A 23,368-nucleotide genomic window follows, 5' to 3' on the forward strand; every position below is an offset into this window, starting at 1 on the left:
CATGGATAACATGCAGCAGCCCGTCCAACGCTTCAAATCCTCGTGCACCGAGTGTCAACGGCGGAAGCAGAAGGTAAGTAGTCAACCCATTATCCAGATCTGAACCTCTCGGTGTTCCAGAAGTGCTCACCTGTGCCCTTGCGACCAAGTGTAATCGCATTTATCCCTGCTTGCACTGCAAGAATCGCTCAACGCAACGCGAATGTCGGTTTATAGAGAAATCGGCAACCAAAGCGAGTGAACGGGGCCAAGTGAAAGGTGCAACGGCAACTGAGGCAGCCGCCAAAGTCACAGCAAAAGGCCAGGGAGCTGGCTCGAAGAGACGCTACGACAGCAGCGACGATTCCGACTCTGACTATGATTCCGAGTCTGATCTTGACGAGGACAGCGGGAAGGGATCTTGCAGGCAGGACAGCGCCGGTGTGAGCCCAGATGGTTCAGATGGCCACGCAACCGGCCAGTCTAGTACGCAATCAACAATGGTAACACACTCTCCCCTTTGGCTCATCACCAACTGGTGGGAAGAAAAAGACATGCTTACGTGTAGCCTTTCGCATAGACGAATCGCAGGCATCGTCCACAGGGAAAACAGTACATTAGGTCGCCTGCAACCTGTCCAGAACTGCAGAGTGCCTTGGACGCTCTGCCGAGGCGGGAACACGTGGGTATGTAAATGACGCTGTCTCTCGGTTCGAGTCCATGCTGCTCAAGCTAACTGGGTGTTGCTGCTGCCCTCGATAGATGCTCTTGTTATCAGCTTTTTCCGAAACGTCAATCCTCATTATGGTATCATCCACAAAACCGACTTTAGCCGCGAATACGACCGTTGGTGGAAACGGAGGGAGAGGAACCATGCGCTGCCCATTCCCTTGACATGCCTTCTACTGATGATGTGCGCATGTGCGTGCCAGCATCTACCGGTCGACATCCAGGCGAGGCTTGAGGGGCTGCTCAACGCCAGCTGCCAGGACCGCACTGAGACTTACCATTATCACGCACGATGCCTCCACGGCGTGGCGCCTGTCGGACGCTACCACAGGAACAATGTTTTGTGGCTCTTGCACTCGGTTTACTGGTACAAAGCCGAAGCCATGTTTACAGAATGCTGCCATATGTTCAACACGGCTGTTCGGGAAGCCCAGGAGCTCGGTACGTCGCACTATCACCGGAGTGGCTCGTATGCGAATGGCCGGCTAACCTCCTTTCAGGATTTGACACAGAAAAAGATGCTGATGTTCTGCCGAATTTTGAGCTGGAGATGCGGCGGAGAGCTTGGTGTGTGATAGATTCGTGGGACTGGTGAGTTTCGCCTCAAGCCTCACTGAAATTCCGACCCCATCCTCCATCTTTCCTCCCCCCTCTCTCCTTTCTCTCTTTGCTGGTGGCATGAGTCAACGCGGTGCGAGACATTCCCACTGATGCTTCGTAGGCAAATAGCCTCAGGACTGTTTCGAAAGACCTTGATTGATCACAGCAAGTGCCGCGCCGGCCGCCCTTCATTGACCCTCGAACCAGACGGGCAGTTTTCCCCTTTGTTGCACATGACCATGCAGACGGAGCTGGTCCATCAACTGGCCGAGCGATTCTCTGCCCCATTGAACGTGAAAACTCACGAGCAGCTCATGGAGTACAAGGGCATGATTGACGACTGGATGCTAAGGTTCCCCCCCATCTTTGCATTGGAGAACCCAGATACGTCCAATGACAAGAAACAGGCCTGGATCGAGTATCATCGCCACTACAACTACACGATGGGATACATGATGCTCCTGAACCCGTTCCGATCACATATGAGGGAGACATACACGGACGAATCTTCGGAAGAAATGTTGGAGCTTCGCCGGATAGTTATTGACTTGACACTGCTCCTGGTGAAAGTGTTGGACAACTGGCTCAAGTTCCTCACCTTTCGCGATGGGCGTTTCCATTTCATCATATTTTCTCTAGTCGATACGGCAACGGTGCTCAGCAACGTGGTGATCAACGACGAGGCCGGGACAGTTCCTCGAAAAGACGATATCTACCGTGCTGCCAAGACTGCCCTGGTGCTTCAGAGGAAGCTCTTATTCTTGTCGGAATCGGCCAAAGTGGGATTCAGGATTGTTCAGAAACTCGTCAGAAGCATGTTTCGCCGTACGCCTCCCGACTACCTGGCCTCTCTGGAGGCGGCCGATAGGAGCGACGGTGACGACGTGCAGGAGGTTCTGCCAGCGCCAATGCAAGTCTATGATCGCAGTGCGCTGATGAGTGTTCCGAATATTAATCCTGAAGATCCTGTGGCTCCTGAGTTATGGGATCAACTGGCCATCGAGGCCCCGATCGAGAGTGTTGCTGTGGCTGGATCACAGCGTGCGCCCAATGATGCTGGGCTTGTTGCATCTGGCCCTCATCATGGCGCAACCGCACCCTGCTATTGTACGGAATGCATTGAGCCAGCTGCATGCTCTCAGTACCAGATGGCCGCAGCCCAAGATGATTCATCTATAGAATCTTCGGGTACAGCAAACGTGGCAGCAGATTATACCGAACCGACGTTTTCTTACAACTCCGATGCCGCTCCTCTGGAGTACATATCGCCTGCGTCTTTGCAGGTAGCTACAGTTACATCTCCGAGTTACGTTGCGACCACGCCCTTGAATCTGCTTGCTACTACACCTGTTTATGTCGAATCAATGTTTCCCGAGCACACGCCGCTTATATTGTCAGACGAAGCTTCTTTTGCACCTCCAGTTCATGCCGCAGCCGCCTCCTGGGACTATACTGCATCCTCATCTTATATTGGGAATACGCCACTTTACGTCGATCCTCCACTCGGTCACCATGTATTCACTGAATTTTCAGGCTCTACTGCCTCTCCATCTTCTTTCCAGATTACAGATTTCATCGCGGATTATACCGCCGACGCATTCCCGGGTACTATTGCAGCTACGCCGGTTTATGTCGAGCCTGCGCTTCTCTCAGCATACAACACGATACCAGCTGCTGAGCATATTGTGGTACCATCTTTGATCAATGCTGGGCCAACTTCTTCGCATTCTCCTCTACTTCTACCTGATACTTCTGCAACTTACAGCGCTTCCACACCCTCCCTTTCGCTCACCGACTACACCGATGCTGGACCGTACACCAGCCCCGAATCCTTCTACGAGTCCTCAGCGTACGAGGGTTCCGCGCTCTATCCTTTCTCTACCGGATATGCCCCTTCCACATCGCATACTTCTCCGGGAAGTTATACATCGCTCGACGGCTACAATAACCCTACAACGGTGTATGATACTCCGGCGTCGTGTACGGCTTCTTCCATTTTTGACACTTCTGCTTTTCTTGCCTCTCCCGAATCTTACACTTCTCCCGAGAGCCATGGTGCTGCAGAGGTTCATCCAGGCACACCAGCTGCTGAGGAAGCTGTGCCTGGTACGGATGTCGATAGCAAAGATGATACCGGATGCCTTCAGGATACATCGCCTTCCACTATGCCTCCAGACGATACCGGGCATTCTGACGTATAAACGCGAGGACATTATACACCTACACCAGCTACGGTCTTTGGCAATTGTTAGCGCTGAACCGGCTTTGTCGATATGGGTGCACATTTCGGCCACATACTGAACTTTATTTCAACGATGACATTAGTGCCCAGGCCGGGGTTTTGGATGTATGAGTTTCTTTTGTAACAATGGGTTTGGCTTGGTCTGGACAATGCCTTTCTTACACCACCTTAATATTCTGGATGACTTGGCTTGATGCACATGAATACACGATACTGCCGATTTTTACATAATTGTCATTGATTCTCCATCCATCTCATATCGATCGTGTAAAACGGTAAAAAGCATCCGAGCGTGTCTAATCACCTCCCATCTTACCGTTCCTCATTCCGTAATGCTGTTTGGCAGATGAAGAAGAGGCTGTAAAGCTGTCTCCAGGTTACGAGTTTCTCTCTTCGCGTTTGAACACGCGGCTCCATACAGTACGGAATGAGGCATCAAGCATCAGCCCATCAAGTCCCTGGTGGTTAAACCTCGGCAGCGACGCGCCGAAGAATGCAAAATTTCGGCGCAATGCGTGAAGAGATGCGCGAGCTGCTGTTCGCATGCATAGCCGTGCGCATGCAAGAGCGTGACGCCGCAGCGTATTGAAAGCCCGGCCTAACAGGCCAGTCAATAAGAAACTCCAAGCCTGATATCACCAGCTTCAAAAGCCCTGTCTCTGCCACTGTCTCTGCATCACATCAGTACAGGTTACCTACCTACCTTCACATCGCCAATGGGGTGGCTGCAGCCTCTCCGGGCGGCCAGGCTGTCCCCCCACCAGCGGAAAGTACAGGTACTCGCCGGGACCCCGCCATTGACACTGGAGGGGCTCAAGGCCAGGCTGTCGGGGAGCTGTCGTGTCTCTGCTCCTGCTCCAGCTTCAGCTCTGTCGTCGTTGACTTCAAGTTCTTACACATCGTCACCGCCTTTGCTTCGATCAAGGCACTTTTCTACTCTCTCTGATTCTCTTGCTACTTTCTCACCTTCTTCATCTTCTCTCTCCTCTCCTCTATACCTCTCTTCTACATCACCAACTCCTTCGCTCCCTCGCCTCCGTCTCGCGCGACGCCCTGCTCCCGCAGCTCCTCCTCGCCCTTCTCGAAACCGACCGTCTGCGCGCTTCTGCTCCGCCATGTGTCGAGCCAGGGCTGGTCTTGAGGGCGGCTCGTCCTCGGCCCCGAAGCGCGAGCTGCTCCCCGCCAACGTCGTGCCTCGCCATTACCACGTTACCGTCGAGCCCGACTTTGACAAGCTTACTTACAACGGCTCTGTCGTCATTGACCTCGATGTTGCCGAGACGTCGAGCTCCATCTCTCTCAACACCCTCGAGCTCGAGATCCACGGCGCAAAGCTGTCATCTGATGGTCAGGTTGTTAGGTGAGACACGAAGACACAGTCCTTTTGCTGAACGGCTTGTTTTGTCGAGTCAGATGTGCTAACAGCTCCTCTTCAACAGTGCCACGCCTGCCATTTCCTACGATGAAGACAGCCAAGTGACCAAGTTCGAGTTCGCTGGCTCCCACACCCTCGCAAAGGACACCAAGGTGCAGCTGTCAATCGACTTCACCGGCCAACTCAACGACAAGATGGCCGGCTTCTACCGCTCCAAGTACAAGCGACCGGACGGCACCGAGGGCATCCTGGCGAGCACCCAGATGGAGCCCACCGACGCCCGCAGAGCGTTCCCCTGCTTTGACGAGCCGGCTCTCAAGGCCAAGTTCACCGTCACGCTCATTGCCGACAAGCACCTGACGTGCCTGAGCAACATGGACGTTGCCTCCGAGACCGAGGTCCAGTCCAAGATCACCGGCGGAACCAGAAAGGCCGTCCACTTCAACCCCTCTCCTCTCATGTCCACCTACCTCGTCGCCTTCGTTGTCGGCGAGCTTAACTACATCGAGTCGCGAGACTTCCGAGTCCCCGTGCGAGTCTATGCTCCCCCGGGCCACGATATCGATCACGGCCGCTTCTCCGTCGACCTTGCTGCCAAGACTCTCGCATTCTACGAAAAAGCTTTTGGCATCGACTTCCCCCTGCCCAAGATGGATCAAGTCGCCATCCCTGACTTTGCTCAGGGAGCCATGGAGAACTGGGGTCTTGTCACGTACAGAGTTGTCGACCTGATGCTGGATGAAAAGGCGAGCGGTGCCGCAACCAAGCAGCGCGTGGCCGAGGTTGTCCAGCACGAGCTGGCCCACCAGTGGTTCGGAAACCTGGTGACGATGGACTGGTGGGAGGGTCTCTGGCTCAACGAGGGATTCGCCACCTGGGCCTCGTGGTACTCTTGCAACATCTTCTACCCCGAATGGCGCGTCTGGCAGACATACGTCACTGATGACTTGCAGTCGGCGCTGTCGCTGGACTCTCTCCGAAGCAGCCACCCGATTGAGGTTCCAGTCGGCCGTGCTGACGAGATTAACCAAATCTTCGATGCCATTTCTTACTCCAAGGGATCTTGTGTGCTCCGCATGATCTCCACATACTTGGGCGAGGAGAAGTTCCTGGAGGGTGTTCGCAAATACTTGAAGAAGTATGCCTACGGCAACACCCAGACCAGCGACCTTTGGGACTCGCTGGCCGAGGTTAGCGGGAAGCCTGTCCACGAGGTCATGACCGCCTGGACTAAGAGCGTCGGGTACCCTGTCCTCACTGTTACCGAGAAGGAGGGCGAAAATGCTATCCACGTCAAGCAGAACCGCTTCCTCCGCACCGGCGACGCGACGCCTGAGGAAGACAAGGTCCTGTACCCCGTCTTCTTGGGCCTGAGGACCAAAGACGGCGTCGATGAGACGTTGGCCCTGAAGGAACGAGAGAAGGACTTCCCGGTGCCTAGCCTCGACTTCTTCAAGCTCAACGCAAACCACACTGGAATCTACCGAACCCTCTACACCCCCAGCCGCCTGGAGAAGCTGGGCCAGGCCGCAAAGGAGGGTCTTTTGACGACAGAGGACAGGGCCGGCATGATTGCCGATGCTGCTGCGCTCTCCAGCTCCGGCTACGGAAAGACTTCTGGCTTCCTCAACCTCCTGAAGGGATTCGATGCCGAGACGGAGTTTGTCGTCTGGAACGAGATCATCTCCCGACTTGGCTCGATTCAGGCTGCCTGGCTATTCGAGGACCAGGCCGTGCGAAACGGCATTCGAGCATTCTTGAGGGAGCTCGTCAGCGCCAAGGCCCATCAGCTTGGATGGGAGTTTTCCGACTCGGATGGCCACGTTGAGCAGCAGTTCAAGGCTACTCTCTTCGGTAGCGCCGGCCTGAGCGGCGACGAGACCATCATTTCTGCCTCAAAGGAAATGTTCACCAAGTTTATCGCCGGCGATAAGTCGGCTATTCACCCCAACATCCGTAAGAGCGTGTTTGCTATTGCCCTCAAGTATGGCGGCAAAGAAGAGGTAAGCTTGTTTGTTTTGACGCTCTGAGCATCCTAGAGAAACTTGATAGACTTATACTAACACATCGCGCTTTAGTACGAGAGCATCATCAAACTGTACCATGAGTCGACCAACAGCGACGAGCGCAACACCTGCCTCCGATCCCTTGGCCGCGCCAAGGACCCCGAGCTCATCCAGAGGACTCTCTCTCTGCTCCTGAACGGCGAGGTCCGAGACCAGGACATTTACATGCCCGCTTCTGGGCTGCGCACCCACCCCGAGGGTATCGAGGCGTTGTTCAACTGGATGACGGAGAACTGGGAGGAGCTCTACAAGCGACACCCACCCAACCTGCCGATGCTCCCCGCCATGGTGTCGCTGCTGACGTCTGGCTTTACCAAGCCGGAGCAGCTGGCCCGCGTCGAGAAGTTCTTCAGCGATAAGAACACCAACGGTTACGACCAGTCGCTCGCGCAGAGCAAGGACTCTATCCGATCTAAGATTTCCTGGGTGGAACGTGATGGGCAGGATGTGGCGGACTGGGTCAAGGCGAATGGCTACTTGGAGTAGGTGCAACCACTCCCTGAAAGCATGTATCATATCACGGCACTTAGAAAAGCAACGAGTGGGAGAATGGTATGGGACAATTGGGCCGCATTTCGACGCATTATACTAGGTACAGCTGCTAATGCCGTATAAAGAGGTATCCTTTCGTCCAAGCTGTGAGGTGGTGTATTGGATTCTGTGGAATGGGACGAGATGAAGAGAAAGATTACTTCCAGACGGCGATGCATGGAGATGGAGTTACAGTTAAGGTATCTTGAGGTTGAAGGGGATCACCTCCGTTGGTGCATATCCCCGCTTATAGGCACCCTCCGTATTTCGCGGTGGCACCCGGCCGGAGTGGAACTGGAGCAGCGTTTATGTGTGTCATTCGCCGGTGATTTGACTCATTCCGGCGTAGTCATCGATTTGTTATGATGGATATATATATAGCCTCAAGAAGCCTCTTTTGTTCAAAAGATTCACTCTTACAAAGGTTTCGCAAACTGGCGGCTCACATCTACCACTACTGCTATTGCCGTTGTGCTGCAGCATCAGGATTCACAATATCTGGATGCTCTTGATTCTTTTACAAATAATATATACCCTGATCGTCATCTGCTCGGTACGTTGAGCTTACTCGTCCTTTTCTCGGTCTTTTCTCGTCATTTTCCTGTCATTTTACTTGCTCTTTTGTCGTCCTTCAAGGCCTGCAGCATCTTGGCTGCTATCAGCCCGAAAATGTGCCCCAGAAACGCCGCCAGATTACCCGATCGCGATTGCTGTGCATTCCATAGTCGTACATATTATGTTTGCCCAAATAAACTCTAATTGACGCAACAACCTACAGAAAAAAAGAAGCCAAGATAAATCTCGTCCTCCCATCACCAATCTTCAGTCGTAAACTAAAAGACTGCGGTGATTGTGATTTTGTTGGGCCAAGATGAGCTCCCACATCGCAGAGGACAGTGACCGGGAGCTTGAGGTTCATGTTCCGCCGCCGCTGCTGCCCGAGGAGGAAAACCAGGATGATGTGCTGCCTCGAGACATTCCGCATCGCACCACCTTCTACGACTCTGTCGTTGAGCGGCAGATGACGCAGACGGATGCGAAGCTGTTCTACCAGCGGAGCCAGCTGGAGGGCTCGACCGTGTTGGACCCGTCGCAGGCAAACTCCTACAACGACCCAGTCGCCAGCCTCGAGTATGACGAGGACGATTCAGCCTCGGTGGGCAAGGCTTCAGTTGGCAAGGCTCCCAACCCGGGGTACGACACTGCTCGGCTCGCAGCGGAGGCATCCAGGGGAGTCTCCAACATCAACTTCCTCGATCCCCAGCCGCAGGTCACGGCAGAGCTGAGCTCCATCTCCAAGAGCATCCAGGACATCATCGCCCTGAGACGCAAATACCTAGCCCTCTCGCTGCAGCGCCCCGGAGACGACCCCAGAGACAGCCCGGACTGGGAGATTTATCCCCCTGGAGACAAGCCGGGAGACGTCTTTGACATGGAGCACTTCATGCCGCTGCCTCCCAGGGACGACAGCCTGACGTTCAAGCTGACGGATGCCGGCGTCTACGAAGTCTTCAAGAATGCCGAGTCCACCACGCCCGTCTTCGAGGTCCCGACCATCAGGCAGTTCTACATGGACCTCGACAGCATCCTGGCAGCCTCGTCCGACGGCCCGAGCAAGAGCTTCGCCTTCCGCCGCCTGCAGTACCTTGAAGGCAAATTCAACCTGTACGCCCTGCTCAACGAGTACCAGGAGACGGCCGACAGCAAGAAGGTGCCGCACCGAGACTTTTACAACGTCCGAAAGGTCGACACCCACGTGCACCACTCGGCTTCCATGAACCAGAAGCACCTGCTGCGCTTCATCAAGAGCAAGCTGAAGAAGAACCCGGACGAGATTGTCCTGTACCGTGACGGGAAGCACTTGACGCTTGCGGAGGTGTTTGCCAGTATCAACCTGACGGCGTATGACCTGAGCATCGATACGCTGGATATGCACGTGAGTTAACCGAAGCACTGGGTGGGTGTTCTGAACTGACTCGAAAACAGGCACACGTAGACTCATTTCACAGATTCGACAAGTTCAATCTGAAGTATAACCCCATTGGAGAGTCTCGACTCCGAGAAATCTTCCTTAAGACGGATAACCTCATCAAGGGCCGCTATCTGGCCGAGCTCACCAAAGAGGTCATTTCCGATCTTGAAGCCAGCAAGTACCAGATGGCCGAGTGGCGGCTTTCCATCTACGGCAAATCGCCAGACGACTGGGACAAGCTCGCAGCCTGGGTCGTCGACAACAAGCTCTTCTCCCAAAACGTCCGCTGGCTGATCCAGATTCCCCGGCTGTACGATGTCTATAAGGACAACGGCCTGATGGAGTCGTTCGAGCAGGTCGTCACCAACATATTCAAGCCCCTGTTCGAGGTCACGCAGGACCCCTCGAGCCACCCGAAGCTGCACATCTTTTTGCAGCGCGTCGTCGGCCTTGACAGCGTGGACGACGAGAGCAAGATTGAGAGGCGCCTGTACAGGAAGTTCCCCGTTCCGAAGGAGTGGAACACGAAGCAGAACCCGCCGTATAACTACTGGATCTACTACCTCTTCTCCAACATGGTGTCTCTCAACCAGTGGCGCAAGCAGCGTGGCTTCAACACCCTGATCCTGCGGCCGCACTGCGCTGAAGCCGGAGACCCCGAGCATTTGGCCAGCGCCGCGCTCTGCTGCCACAGCATCAGCCACGGAGTGCTGCTCCGAAAGGTCCCACTGTTGCAGTATGTGTTTTACCTGGAACAGATTGGAGTGGCCATGTCGCCCCTGAGCAACAACGCCCTGTTCCTGTCATACGACCGCAACCCGTTCCCTCAATACTTCAGAAGGGGTCTCAACGTGTCGCTTTCGACCGACGACCCGCTGCAATTCGCGTTTACAAAGGAGCCGCTGATGGAGGAATACGCGGTCGCTGCCCAGATCTACAAGCTCAGCCCGACAGACATGTGCGAGCTGGCCAAGAACTCGGTCAAGCAGAGCGGTTACGAGGCGGCCGTGAAGGAGCAGTGGCTGGGACCCAACTTTAACAGGCCGGGCAGAGAGGGAAACACTATGGCCAAGACGAATGTTCCTGACCGGAGAGAGGAGTACAGATACCACACCCTGTTGACGGAGCGAGAGGTGTAAGTGAACCTGGTTCAACGTTTTTTCATGGAGAGGTTTACTGACGTGGTGTTCAGACTTGGCCGATACGCAACGTACGACCCCAACGCCGAAAAGAAGAGCACCAAAGCCGATTTGGCCCTGAAGGCACAAAGCGCCAACATCCCTTCTGCGAGCGGCACGGAAGCTCCCTCTGGTGTTGCGACGCCCATCTCCGAGGGAACTCACCGCAGCACTTCCAACGTCGCCGCAGACGCTCACATTTCGGGGGCCGATCCGATGATTTTCCCGGGCATTCTCAGCCGAGACTCGAGTCGCCGGAATCTGGCCAAGATGGACAGCTGGGGCGTTCAGTCTGCTGAGGTTTCCAGCCCGGGGACGGACAGTTGAAGAAAGGGCATGCATGATTCTGGCAAGATTTTGGTATAACGGGCTTGGGTTTTGGCACAACTACGAGGCTAAACGAAAAAGGCTGCTTATCGCGAGTTAATATATATATCTTGAGTGCTCGCCTAACACGCGCACTTTCTCGCCAGCGTAATGCTCTTTGGTTGAATGAAGTGAGATATGTGATGATACTATGCTTCTTGATTAAATCAGTGACAATATTGACGGACTTCGTTATTATCGAGGCGGAAAAGTCGGCTTGCTAGGGTATCAGAAATTGTCAAGGACACCAGACGCGCTCATGGTTATGTCCTGTCTGCATGACAGACACGGTCACATGGTACTGATTCGGTTCCATAGCAACGATTTGAAAGGACCTCTCGAATAAAATCCACTGCTGCTTCAGATCATGTCCAGTATATCCTTGCCGTTGTTGGCCTACCTTAGGCCTAGTTCTTGTTCGGAGAAGGTAGTTTTCAATAAGATACAGGTGAAATAGACCAGGAAGTCCGTTCCAACCGTCGTAAAGTGCTATACATTTCCATATCGGATGACACTCATCATTATCCAGCATTACCAATTCCAACTCCAACCTGATTACTTCGTGGTATAAAAACAAGAAAAGCAATGCTAGGTAAGTTATATACACGCATCACGCAAAATTCAACATATCAACAAAACTGAAAATCGACGCCTCCGCCGTAAGCGCATCAATGAAATCCGCCTTGGTCGCATTCACACTAAACAGCTCCAGCTGCAGCGTCGGATCCGTTGCAACCGTCGTCATGGGCGGAAGCTGCTCAGCAGCCACAGGCAAGGCGGAGGAGGAGGACGACGGGGATAAGGTACTGCTGCCTCCTGGCTCGGGAAGGGAATGCGTGAGCGAGATGCTGGCGGCGTCGTCGGGGAAGAGCTGCTGGATGGCCTTGCCGAAGATGCCTCGGCACACGGAGGCGACCGAGTATGTCTTTTGGAGCTCTTCGAGGATCATCATGCACATGTTGAGCATGTTTAGGCCGAGGCGGCGGGAGAGGGCGTCGCCGAATTTGCAGTTGAGGAGATAGACTTGCATGGCAGGGACGAGAAGCGTTGGTCTGATATATGACATTAGTGTTCCGTTCTATGCAACTCGAATGGCAGTGGGAAGAGCTTCAAAGGGGACAGGATAACGCACGTCATTGGCCCAGCATAGGAAAAGAAGTTGCCCTGGGCCAGAGCATAGACAATGTTGCACGTCTTGGAGGCGGCGGACATGGCCTTTCCCTGCATCTCTTGCTGCCATTCCCTCTGGCGGTAGGTGGGAAGATCCGAAGGAGACTCCACGCTACACGGTCGATAAAATGTGACCAGCAAGGCTCTGTATCGACGGGGTTAGGAGATATCATATGGCGAGGTGGAGGAAGGAGAATAACTGACTGATAATGCAGCTGCAGATGGTAATAGTAAAAGGTCGCTAGTCTGGAGAGCATGGGGTCCGGATGATCTGGCATATTCAAGCGCATCAGTTCTGCCTCGAGAGCGTCAATCTGGGCGATCGTTGGCTTAGGCCGTCGAAGTTGATAGCACGTGGTGAGAGTCTTGCCCAGCAACTTGGTCATTCGTATAAGCTGCGTCCAGTATTCAGCCAGCCGGGGCAGATCCCTCGGCAAGTAGGCTGAGGTGACAGACTCCGGAATTCCCTCGAGATCGATGGCAAGATCCGAGACCAGAGGATCGGACGTGTCAGACTCGTCGAGGTTGATCCGCAACGGCCTCCCCAGGGAAACGGACAGCCAGCGGTCCCGCCAGAAGCACGTCCACCAGAGTCGGCGGAATAGCGAGCGCTGCCGCTCGGTGATGGATGCGTTGTATCCGACGGAGTCGATGTCGCGGTGAAGGCCAAGGATCTGACATAGGTTGATGGCCTTTCCGCTCCACTGCCATGGCTGCATGTGGTCCTCGATGTCTGAATTCCAGAAGCCGAGAAGCAGAGCTCCTTGGAGGAGAACCAGGTTATTCTTTTCACCAACGTTGTGATATGCACACTATGTCCATAGTCAGCACTATGGAAGAAAGGAACTTGTGATATGTAGACTTACAACTGCACGAGAGAACATCTCGGCTCGGAAGGCCTTTCGGGAGGCAAAGCCTTCATTTTCATATACCTCTACGGGCATGTACTGCAATCGTAGTCAGTCAGTGGATACAACAATATGTAATCAGGAAACAATTGTTACACCCACGTTACTTGCTATCGTAAAAAGGCCCCATAGCAGTATGAGATTATACTCATGGAGCCGCTTTGAGCGATGATACTCCAGCAGCTTGTCAGCTTCCAATATGGGCATAATGGGGTGGACATGGTGGAAATACGCCCGGATCAAGCTGTCGGAAGATGCTTCCGACAGGAACGAATAGACGCCCTTGCTGCGGAGAAAGGCCTTTTCATCTTCGGTGAGGATGGTCTGCTTTGCTGCCGGCATGAGGAGATGCTTTGGTATGGCGTGGTCAGTTGTGCAGATATGCATAGTCGAGGTTGGTCCCCCTGTTTGCTCGCCTGTAGAGATCAAGTTAGCTATGAAAGCATAGTACAGGAGAGCAGGATGATCTTTATCCGGGGTATACGAACCAATGTAGTACGGGACTTGGCCTTCTCTTCGCGGATGCCCCAACGCCGCCTCCACCATGTCCACACCGAGCTGCTCCTCGTCGGCGGCGCTTGGGTCACTAGACGCAGCTGAAGCTCTAGTATCCGGTGTGTCCAGCGGCGCCTGCGAGCCCCTGAGTGGTGGTGCAACGACGTCACCCCCGGGACTAGACTCTGGCGATGAGGGATGGGGATTGAGATTGGGGCCTCTACTCTGCCTAGCCGTGTCTCGCATTGCCGAGCTCTCAACGTAATTACGCGGAGCCGGAAAGACGGTAGTGTTGTTGCTGCTGCTGTGCCGAGAGCTGTGGGACGTTGTGGCTTGCAGTTAGCGATTCGGCTACTATTAGACAAATGCCAAGGTTTCTATCATATGCTCTACGGAGTCCCGAGAGAGAAGTGAGAGAGAGAGCCGCTGGTCTTACCGTTTGCCCTGTCTCGGCTTCAAGATGCATTCCGTCTGGTCCTGCTCGCAACTAATACACGGCACGCCCGTCATGGACACGCTGCATCGCACCTTGCGCACCCGACATGTCTGGCAGGCGATGGCAGACCGATAGCGACGAGTCGACATGTTTCTTTTCCCAGTCGTCTCGATAGGTAGCCTTTCCGATGTCTCGTTTTCGCAGGGCTTAGCCTCTCAAAGGATTCTTTGATCTTTGACCTGATGGGAAATAGAGACGAGGAAGGCTTTCGATTGCATGGGGATCCCTCGGGATATTAAACCTCGGACTTGAATCCAACGTCAGCCGAGGATCAGACGCTGATTCGCTGGACGATGGTGTCTGCCCCAGTTTATATATCAGAATGATGCTTTCTTTCTGTCTGTTGAATGGTGATTATACCACGGGATGAGTAATCGCTTCATCTCGAGGGCCTGAGAGGGGCAAGACCTTGGTCTCGGGCTGTGCGAAAGATGTCAAAAGGGGTTATATCTTGATTCATGCTTTGAAGAATCGAGTCAGGGTTGGGATGTGCAACAGCCCTGGGGTTAGTTTGCAGACGGACTGTAATGAGGCCGGACAGGGTGGGGAATCAACGGAGCGGCCGTCGGGGGTCCTCCGGAATGCCGAGGAATCTTCAAAACTCCATGGACTCGGCGCAGCAGGGGTGCGAAAGGGCCAAGGATCGCATGCACAATGATGCAAGGATCTGAGACTGCCAAATGAGATCTCGTTGCACTGCCGTGCAATAAATAAGCATCGCTCCGCTGCCGGCACCGAAGGCTCCGGGGCCACTTTCGAACTGCCATATCAGTGTGCAATGAATTCGATGTAACAAGAAGTCATTGTCGCATCGAGGAGAAATAGTTTTCCACGCGGATTTTGATCGGAAAGATTTTGTGACGAGTCAACATTGCTTAGGAGAGACATGCCGATTCCACGCTCCCGGGTCAGCGAACACGGCAGCTGGACCAACTTGTTGCGCGATGCGGATATATTGAGCAAGTTGGTGGCCTCACGATGATGTCGCTTGCCATCTTGCCCTCCAGTCTTGCTCTCTCCGTCGATGAACCACTCCAAGGGTCTGTACAATAGTCTGTACAGTATGTTGGAGCCTCCAATAGCTCTTGTCGCCGTCGCTCTTCAAAAAAACACGGCAAACCTGAAGATGAAGATGATACATGGCTGGCAACGCGGTTGACTCAAACTTGTCTGTGGCCACTATGGGATGGAATGCAAATGTGCTGCTGCCACGGAGTTCCTTATGGAGGAATCTACATACCAGTGTGCGCAGGATTCGAGCTGCATGGCCGCTGGAGTGCGAACCCCTCAATTCGTGCCGCTCGACAAGAGGCTCGATTCAGTTCATTCAAGCTTCATCGACAACTGCCCGCCTCAGCAGCGTTGAGTACTAACAACCATCATGGCGGTCAATGCTACAGCTGCTGCCCATCTCCTGGCGTCTCTAAATCCCTTGTCTATCGGACTTTCTGTCCTCTCGATTGTGCTGCTCAAAGCCCTTCACGGACTGACCACCGACCGTCTTCGACACATACCAGGCCCATTCATCGCTCGCCTCACCCCAATCTGGTACTGGTATATCGTCTGGACAGGCATCGAATGTCGCGCCCTCGCAGCGTTACACAAGAAATATGGACCAGTCATTCGCATTGCGCCCAACGAAATCGACATATGCGACGGAGCGGCCGTCCCTCCCATATACATCGACAATGGCGGTTTTCCAAAGCATCCCGCCTACAGAAACTTTGACATCGATGGCTTTCCGACTATCTTTTCGGCCACTGACAATGCGCATAGAGCTGTACGGGCCAAGGCAGTGGCGCCTCTGTTTGCGCAGCAGGCGATTAACAACGGCAAGCCGGCCATGCAGGGAATCATCGACGCGACACTGTCTGAATTAGGACGCAGAAAGTCTCTCGCAGAGGGCAGACCAGTGGATCTGTTGGACTTGTTTCGCTGCATGGCGATGGACGTCATGACGAAGTACCTGGTTGGGGAATGCTTCAACAGCGTCGGCAGCGAAAGGCTCAGTGCAACAGGCTTCGTCGACAGTTTTGCTGCGGCCGGGCGCTTCTTCTATCTTCCAAGTTGGTTCTTCAGTGCAGTCGACTATTTTGCTTCAAAACTCGATAAGAATCGTGTGTTAATTGCCACAAGCGTCGATACCGTTCACAGATTCGCTGGCAAGGTCGTGGACGACAGCATAGCTCAGGGTGAAAAGGCAACATACCAGGGCCGGCTGCTCAAGGCTGGCATATCGCGAGAAGAGACTATCGCGCAAATAGTCGACATCATGTTTGCGGGAACAGACGGGATTGCGCGGATCCTGGCCGTCTTTTGCTGGCATATGGCTCAAGCTCCTGACAAGTGAGCTCTCACTGCCTAGTAGGCTCTATACACATGGGAGACTTCCTTGAACTGACTTCCCCTTTCCTAGATATGACCGTGCTTTTGAAGAGATCGTGCAGAATCCCGATACTGATGCTCGATCGCTGCCCTATCTCTCAGGAGCAGTCAAAGAGGCTGCGCGTCTTGCACTCGCAAATCCCACCCGTCTTGCCCGAATCGTCCCATCCGGCGGTCTCAAAGTTCCCGGTCTACCTACCATCCCGGCTGGCACAAGTGTTGGTATCGGAGCATATGCACTGCATCTGAGCCCTGAGGTATTTCCAACGCCCTACGAGTTTCTGCCGGAGCGCTGGCTGGAGTGTACGCCCGAGATGCTGCGGGACAGTTTCTACTTTGGCAGAGGGCCGCGGCAATGCATTGCGCGTAACTTTGCGTCTGCCATTGTGTGGTGGGCTGCTGAGGCTCTGGTTCGAAACCGCGTGCTGGATGGTGCGGAACCCGTGCAAGAGAAAATTGAGATTGTAGAGTGGTTCAACAGCAAGCAGGTGGGCGATAACATTGAGCTTAGCTGGCCGTAAGGTGCGAAACGTAAGAGACAGCGAAATGATAGACTTAGCAGAACAGAGCACGTCAGAGCAATGTGATTTGTATATCGGGTGTAGCGTCAGGAAGCCGTAGTTCAATGTGAAGGGCTTGAGTGGTAAGTTGGGTGACGTTCATAATATTCCATGGATCTCGTTACAGCATAGCTACCATCGAAGAAGTTCAAAACGACAACTTCGTCCTTTGAGCATGGTTCTGTCTGCAAAGTGACCCAGTTATGGATTGCCGGCCGTTAAAGAAGCCTTCAATGCGAGTTTCATATCATCAAAAGTCTGCAGTATATCCTGACCCTAACCCTGGAATGAATTTTCCCAGCTTTCAAACCGACAATATCGCAACGGCTGCAACTCGGTAATTACGGCCAAGGAAATCCATGTACCCAATAACAATTCATATGGCGATCACATAGCTCTGAATAGGCAGCGTACCTAGAAGAGCTACTATTCAATATTCCAGTCTATTGGCATATATTTTGACCTCCAGGCTTGTGCTATCCAGATGCCTCCATCTATCCAGACTTTCCGCTGGCCCTATGGCAACAATCCATCCTACACAGCTACATCCCCAACTGTCAACACCACCTTGCCCTGAGTCTGGCCCTCAGAGACCGATGTAATAGCCTGCACGCCCTCAGACAGCGGCAGAACCTTTCCGATGCGAGGCTTAATCTTCTTCGCCGCCACAAACGAGACCAGGCTTCGGAACTCATCGAGTGTTCCGGCATAGACTCCATGAATGCTGAGCTGGTCAACTATCAGGCGGAACGAATCTGTAGGCAGCTCAAAGCCACTGTGGCCGCCGCAAATCACAATCGTGCCACCCGTCTTCACGGAGGCAACAGTGTGCTTCCACGTAACTGTGCCACTGGTATCAAACACAGCGTCAACTTGCTCAGGCAGAACCTCTCCAGAGTCAAACGTTCTCTCCGCGCCCAGTGACTCGGCGAGCTTCCGCTTCTCAGGAGAGCGACCCGTGGTGAATACGCGCATGCCAGCAGCCGCTCCAAGCTGGATTAGAGCGGTGCTGACGCCTCCTGAGCTGCCCTGCACAAGCATCGTCTGTCCAGGTCGAAGGCCAGATTTCTTAAAGAGCATGCTGTATGCGGTCAGCCAGGCGATTCCGAGCACAGAGCCTGATACAGGGTCGATCTCCTTCGGCAGGGGCAAGATATTGGCCTTCGGGACAGCAACATATTCCGCCATGGTGCCGTCGACGAGCTCCGAAAACACGTTGCGCTTTGCATCTTTGGTCTCGTCGCCGATGTATCCAGGCGAGATCATGACCGGGTAGATGACAACACGGGTTCCATCATCGAGAGTCCCAACGCCCTCGCAGCCCAGAACGATCGGGAAAGTGATGGGATGGGCGCCGATGCCCTTCAGGGTGAAAATGTCATGGAAGTTGACAGTCGCAGCCTCAATCTTGACGCGGACCCAGCCTTCTGGGACCTTGGGTACAGGGACTTGACCAACTGTGAGGCCTGAGAGGGGGTTTTCCGCATCGCCCTTGGCCGCATAGACTGCCAGCATGGTCTTTGCTTCGGAAGCCATTGTGTGTGAGTCGCTTGTTGTCAAGGACAAAGCTGAGTATGTCCAGGTGGAAAGGCAAAATAAGTCTTAAGTTGTTCAGAGAGAGTCCGTTATTGCGGGATAGAAGAGATGCGTATATCAATGTATGACTATACGCAGGGAATCGAACGCAAAGTGTATGCAGATTGAGGATACTCAAAAAGATGAGATCGGCTTTATAGATAAATCAGTGAAAATCCGACCCGTAGTCTGTCGAGCAGTTGTAAACGAGCAAGCGGCTCTACTCATCATCAGATATTCTGACCGCCAACCTGATGTTTGATTGAGCGGAGTTCCGCGCTTCTCGACCACAGATCCATCTATTCCGCAGTAAAGGCACACAGATGGCCGCAAATTATCAGCATGGTTACTAGCGCTGGAAAATCATCTGCTCTATCAATTTGTCGAATTCACGATCTTTGCCTCTTGTAGTTACCAGTGTCCCCGGTTCTCTATTGTTGCCTCCCTTCCGCTCCTCAGTCATAGCCTGTATATGCCCACTGCGGTGCTACAAGGAGACTCCGCAGCGTGCTCATTGATAGAAACTTTCTCAAATCTCTATTGATCGGCTCCGGGAGGCCGCTATGAACGATGAGGAATATCTCGAGTAATAGGGGCCAGCAAGCGTTCCACGATGCAGATAGACATGCTCGCTCGTAAGTCTATGGGAATAAACAGGAGTGGTTATCTAGGCTTCTAGGTTGGCTATCGAGCATCCGAGAATATGCATGTTTTTGGTACTGCTACTGTTGAGAGTAGTAGTATCAATTACCTTTCTCAGCTGCCATTTCTGTATTACCGCAAGCTTGCTATATGCTTGAAACTCTAAGCTAGAGGTCAGCCGTCCATGAACTTGGCTGTTAACGGTATATGCAACACACAAGTTGAATACCCCAGGTAACAGAGACTCATGACGCTTAAGCACTCTAAGTCTGGTATCTGATTGCAGCAAGATACTAGGCGGCTGTTGCTCGTCCTCAAATTCATGAGCAAAGGTATTCTTTCACATAACCACACCCAATGTTAACGAAAACGTGAATAACCTAGAGGTAATGGATAAAAAACGTGGAGAAGACGAGTGTATGCATAACCATATCCGTAAACGCTCTCCCATTTATTGCTGAAGAACTTGTCATTCACCAAGGACGTCTGTGCACGCCCGCGTCGATCGTGTGATAGGCCAACCAGCGAAGGTGCATTCACTTGAATGTCAACTCCGACTCACTTCTGGCTTTGGGGCACTTATTCAATCGCTTTGCCTGTGAAGAATTTTCATTCTTGTTTCCTACATCCTCTTGTTCCATTTCACTCCCGACCCAAAGTGTCATGGCACTATTCACGCCATAGGCAGCGGCAGGTTAACCAAAGATGAAGCTTCTGTCATCTCTGGTTCGGCGACCCTTTTTACGAGCACGGTCATCGTCATTTGCCGTCCAGTGGCCAGTACGTAAACGAGACAGAGAGGAGCGACGAGTGCTAACGAGGTTTGACAAGCATCATTTTCGAATCCCTGGAAGCCATAGCTCTTCTCTCTTTTCCACATCCACGCAGAGCCTCTCCCGACGACGGCCAAAGAAACGACCCTTTACTCCATCACCTGAGCAACAAAAGATCGTCAAACTCTGTGTCGAACACAATGTCGTCGTTTCAGCACGGCCTGGATCAGGCAAGACGGCTACAGCTGAAGCTATCGTGGCTGCTTACCCAAACTCACGAATATGTGTTATCACCTACTCACGCAACCTTGCACAAGAAACTCAAGGGCGGCTCGATGAATACCCCAACGGCATGGCCTTCACTCTACATAAAATGGCTGGGTTCTATCTAGGCATTATTGTACGCGACGATGCTGTTCTTTCAAGACAGTTGAAAAACGCCAAATTACACAACAAGCTCCCTAAAGGAAACTTTGAGCCCTTCGACATCATAATATTGGATGAGGTTCAGGACTGTACTTACCTCCACTACCAATCAGTAATCTGCTTTCTCCGGATCAATCAAGAGAAGATGGGTGAGAAGCCTGTCCGAATCATCATCCTTGGTGACGAACGCCAATGCATCTACCGATTCCGTGGTGCCAACCATCGCTATCTCACCCTAGCCCCTGAGTTGCTGGGGGCCATTAGCCCTTCTCCCTTTGCCCATCTTCCGATGACTCAAAGCCATCGTCTCTCGAACCAGACCGTTCAATTTATCAACAAGGGTTTTCTAGGTGGCGAGCCTTGCATCACCAGCTCAAAGTCAGGCCCCAAGCCTGTCGTGTTGAGATGTAACCCCTTCCGCGGCTATAAGCTGGCACAGATGTTGATGCCAATGATCAAGCGTTACGGTGCTGAGAACACCGCAATCATTGCCCCGGCTATTCGCAACAACAGGCCCTTGCAGAACCTGGCCAATACGCTAGGCGAGAAGTACAGAATACCTGTTAATGTACCAATCGACGACCACGGCCCTTTGGATGAAAAGGTCATTGCCGGGAAGCTCTGCATCTCCACCATCCACCAGTTCAAGGGTAGAGAACGCGACTTGGTCATTCTCTTGGGTATGGACTCTTCTTTCTTCGAGTATCTGGGACGCAACCTCCCGGATGACAACTGCCCCAATGAGGTTTTTGTCGCTCTTACGCGTGCCAAGGAACAGCTCGTCCTGGTTCACAACGATAGCAAACAACTGATGCCGTTTGTCTCTGTGGACGCTCTCTACGAAACAGCCGAGGTTCGAAACATGACACGCAAGAAAGCTTTGATTGCATCCCCCAATCAATCAGGCCGGCCATCAGAACTGGGGCTGATACTCCCCTCTATGATCATGGTCAGCGACATGGCCCGACATGCGAGGAGCGAAGGACTTGCTGAGATCATTGAGAGCCACCTTTGTATTCAATATATCTCGACACCTCTGCCTGAAGCAGAGCACATTAACATGAAAGATATTGTCTGCACAGATCGAAAGCGGGGTCTTTATGAGGCGGTTGGCGATATCAACGGCTTTGTCGTCGGTGCAGCTTTCGAGCAAGCTCTTACTGGAACCGTCAAAATCCTTCAGTCGGAACACAGCTTTGACATAAACCTATCGGTGTGTTCAGAGGAGAACATTGCTTGGCTATGCCGACAAGCGTGCAATTTCCAGACTCTCAATTCCGGTTATAAATCTCGAGCTCTTCAGATGAGGTATCACCGGTTCAACTGGATCAAACCTGAGCAACTGAACGCAGCTCAGGGACGGCTGCTCGAGGAACTTGGAGTGTCGACATCTAGTCTCAACTTTGAGGTTGATATTGAACAAGAATTTATAATTGACGATCAAAAAACTCGTCTTCGGGGCCGAGCCGACGTCGTCACCTTTTCCAGCTCCTCCAACAACAGTGAAACGCCGATTGCGTCTGTCTGGGAGATTAAGTTTGTCTCTCAACTTACAGACGAGCATATCGTACAGGCATCGACGTACGCGTACTTGTTGGCCTCCAAATTTGGCCAATTGCCCCGGATCATATTGTACAACGTGCGGGACGGACAGAAGCTGGAAATTACACCACGCCACGGACTGGAAGGACTGCGGCGTATGATTGAAAGTGTTCTCAGACTCAAGTACACAGCGACGAGTGAGATGGAAGATGAAGCCTTCATGGACATGTGCTCCAAGGCAACGCAGGAAATATTGAATCTGGATGGCGATGGAGCGGAAGAAGGATAGATGGCATTGGCGTGATACAGACGATGATCATAGTGTAAGATTGGCGCCAACAAAGGACGAAATGCCCATGGATCAACAGAAACATAGTTGCCAGTATGAAGTGATATCCTAAGAGCATCCTCCTTTCATTGTGGTACACTTATAATTGCCGACATGAGATGATAGTTATGGCCATTATTCCATCACTTGCGATACACTTCAGTCAACGACTCCAGAACCACCTTTCCATCCCTCTCAACACACGTTACAATCGTCACAGTAGCCTCCTTCTTCTCCTCACCCGTCTCCTTATCAATGACCAAAAACTCCGTATAATGAGCAACCGACCCTCCTTTCGCCCTGTCCGCACCGTGGCTAGCGAGAATCTCTTCCGTCTTGACAACTCTAAAGGTAGACTTGGCGCGGGAGTCGGCAATGGCCTGCTTGTAAGTATCGCCTGGTATGGATGCGCCATTGATGCTGTCATGCAGATACATAGTTAGATACTACAAATGGTGGGAAATGATGGGATGGAACGAACTTGGCCGTAAAGTCAGGAGAAAAGGACTCTTTGACAGTTTTCAGGGATAGCGCATCGTCGGGCTGGAAGAAGACGTTGACGAGGACTTGGTCGACAAAGTCGCCGAATTCAGTAGTCTTCTGTGCCATGATTCGGATATGCGATTACACTGAGGGATCGATACAAAGTGTGATTCAATATGCCAACGATCAGGTGAAGTTTGTTCAGGAGACAAGGATAGTGCGTCTGTTTAAACCCATCCAAAGCCCCTTCTCCCTCAATAAATAGATGGCGACGGCATGCAACGTCAATGATGATCACGGCCATACAATGATGGCATTCAGTTCGTCTTCTCCTGCGGACTTGCTGTGGTCCTGATCCATAAACCCGATTCTCGGAATTCCGCCATGCTTCCCCGTTTTCCATAACGAATATGCGGACGCGGCGATGTGAGCTTGCAAGCCTGCAAACAACACGGCGTCTGCGGAGTTCCGCGCCGCCAATTTCTTTCCACACGGCGGACTGCCAACATGTGTCTTGGATCATAGCCACGCCTCGGAAACATACATA

At 52.8% G+C, this 23,368-nt stretch overlaps 8 protein-coding genes across 8 annotated transcripts; 5 read left to right on the plus strand and 3 right to left on the minus strand.

The window, feature by feature from the left end:
• Position 1: 1 nt before the first annotated feature.
• BBK36DRAFT_1103842 (hypothetical protein) lies at positions 2-2,141 on the plus strand (the record flags this gene model as incomplete). The annotated part of the gene is made up of 6 exons (XM_024889178.1): positions 2-73; positions 150-422; positions 560-665; positions 742-1,149; positions 1,209-1,299; positions 1,430-2,141. Coding segments are annotated over 6 exons (1,662 nt in total), but the record flags the coding sequence as incomplete, so codon positions are not given.
• A 2,120-nt stretch (positions 2,142-4,261) lies between these two features.
• On the plus strand, positions 4,262-7,598 carry BBK36DRAFT_1135150 (aminopeptidase). The gene is made up of 3 exons (XM_024892543.1): positions 4,262-4,910; positions 4,990-6,928; positions 7,004-7,598. Exons 1-3 carry the CDS (start codon positions 4,267-4,269, stop codon positions 7,475-7,477), a joined length of 3,057 nt encoding a protein of 1,018 aa, XP_024750010.1. The 5' UTR covers positions 4,262-4,266; the 3' UTR covers positions 7,478-7,598.
• Positions 7,599-8,393: 795 nt separating this feature from the next.
• BBK36DRAFT_159921 (AMP deaminase) lies at positions 8,394-10,999 on the plus strand (the record flags this gene model as incomplete). Its single annotated transcript, XM_024897695.1, has 4 exons — positions 8,394-8,678; positions 8,745-9,458; positions 9,509-10,629; positions 10,687-10,999. 4 exons carry the CDS (start codon positions 8,394-8,396, stop codon positions 10,997-10,999), a joined length of 2,433 nt encoding a protein of 810 aa, XP_024750011.1.
• Positions 11,000-11,646: 647 nt separating this feature from the next.
• On the minus strand, positions 11,647-14,196 carry BBK36DRAFT_1198122 (hypothetical protein; the record flags this gene model as incomplete). The annotated part of the gene is made up of 7 exons (XM_024897023.1): positions 11,647-12,090; positions 12,171-12,353; positions 12,413-13,020; positions 13,075-13,155; positions 13,219-13,532; positions 13,605-13,789; positions 14,048-14,196. 7 exons carry the CDS (start codon positions 14,194-14,196, stop codon positions 11,649-11,651), a joined length of 1,962 nt encoding a protein of 653 aa, XP_024750012.1.
• Positions 14,197-15,382: 1,186 nt separating this feature from the next.
• BBK36DRAFT_1198131 (cytochrome P450) lies at positions 15,383-17,029 on the plus strand. The gene is made up of 2 exons (XM_024897024.1): positions 15,383-16,453; positions 16,524-17,029. The coding sequence occupies exons 1-2, from the start codon at positions 15,489-15,491 to the stop codon at positions 17,011-17,013; spliced, it is 1,455 nt and encodes a 484-aa protein (XP_024750013.1). The 5' UTR covers positions 15,383-15,488; the 3' UTR covers positions 17,014-17,029.
• A 557-nt stretch (positions 17,030-17,586) lies between these two features.
• BBK36DRAFT_1168225 (NAD(P)-binding protein) lies at positions 17,587-18,588 on the minus strand (the record flags this gene model as incomplete). Its single annotated transcript, XM_024895152.1, has 1 exon — positions 17,587-18,588. One exon carries the CDS (start codon positions 18,586-18,588, stop codon positions 17,587-17,589), a length of 1,002 nt encoding a protein of 333 aa, XP_024750014.1.
• A 1,386-nt stretch (positions 18,589-19,974) lies between these two features.
• BBK36DRAFT_1117095 (P-loop containing nucleoside triphosphate hydrolase protein) lies at positions 19,975-22,299 on the plus strand (the record flags this gene model as incomplete). The annotated part of the gene is made up of 2 exons (XM_024890315.1): positions 19,975-21,417; positions 21,472-22,299. 2 exons carry the CDS (start codon positions 19,975-19,977, stop codon positions 22,297-22,299), a joined length of 2,271 nt encoding a protein of 756 aa, XP_024750015.1.
• Positions 22,300-22,481: 182 nt separating this feature from the next.
• Positions 22,482-22,947, minus strand: BBK36DRAFT_19338 (hypothetical protein; the record flags this gene model as incomplete). The annotated part of the gene is made up of 2 exons (XM_024897875.1): positions 22,482-22,758; positions 22,820-22,947. The coding sequence occupies 2 exons, from the start codon at positions 22,945-22,947 to the stop codon at positions 22,482-22,484; spliced, it is 405 nt and encodes a 134-aa protein (XP_024750016.1).
• Positions 22,948-23,368: the final 421 nt, after the last annotated feature.

This window comes from Trichoderma citrinoviride (assembly GCF_003025115.1).
Source record: "Trichoderma citrinoviride strain TUCIM 6016 unplaced genomic scaffold BBK36scaffold_6, whole genome shotgun sequence".
NCBI classification, from domain to species: Eukaryota; Fungi; Ascomycota; class Sordariomycetes; order Hypocreales; family Hypocreaceae; genus Trichoderma; species Trichoderma citrinoviride.

What these genes read in the sequence shown, in the direction of transcription:
- BBK36DRAFT_1135150 (XM_024892543.1), top strand. Translation starts at nt 4,267, where the DNA reads ATGGGGTGGCTGCAGCCTCTCCGGGCGGCCAGGCTGTCCCCCCACCAG. An exon ending in TCTGATGGTCAGGTTGTTAG is followed by an intron (nt 4,911 to 4,989) that starts GTGAGACACGAA and finishes CCTCTTCAACAG; the next exon opens with TGCCACGCCTGCCATTTCCT. An exon ending in AGTATGGCGGCAAAGAAGAG is followed by an intron (nt 6,929 to 7,003) that starts GTAAGCTTGTTT and finishes ATCGCGCTTTAG; the next exon opens with TACGAGAGCATCATCAAACT.
- BBK36DRAFT_1198131 (XM_024897024.1), top strand. Translation starts at nt 15,489, where the DNA reads ATGGCGGTCAATGCTACAGCTGCTGCCCATCTCCTGGCGTCTCTAAAT. An exon ending in ATGGCTCAAGCTCCTGACAA is followed by an intron (nt 16,454 to 16,523) that starts GTGAGCTCTCAC and finishes CCCCTTTCCTAG; the next exon opens with ATATGACCGTGCTTTTGAAG.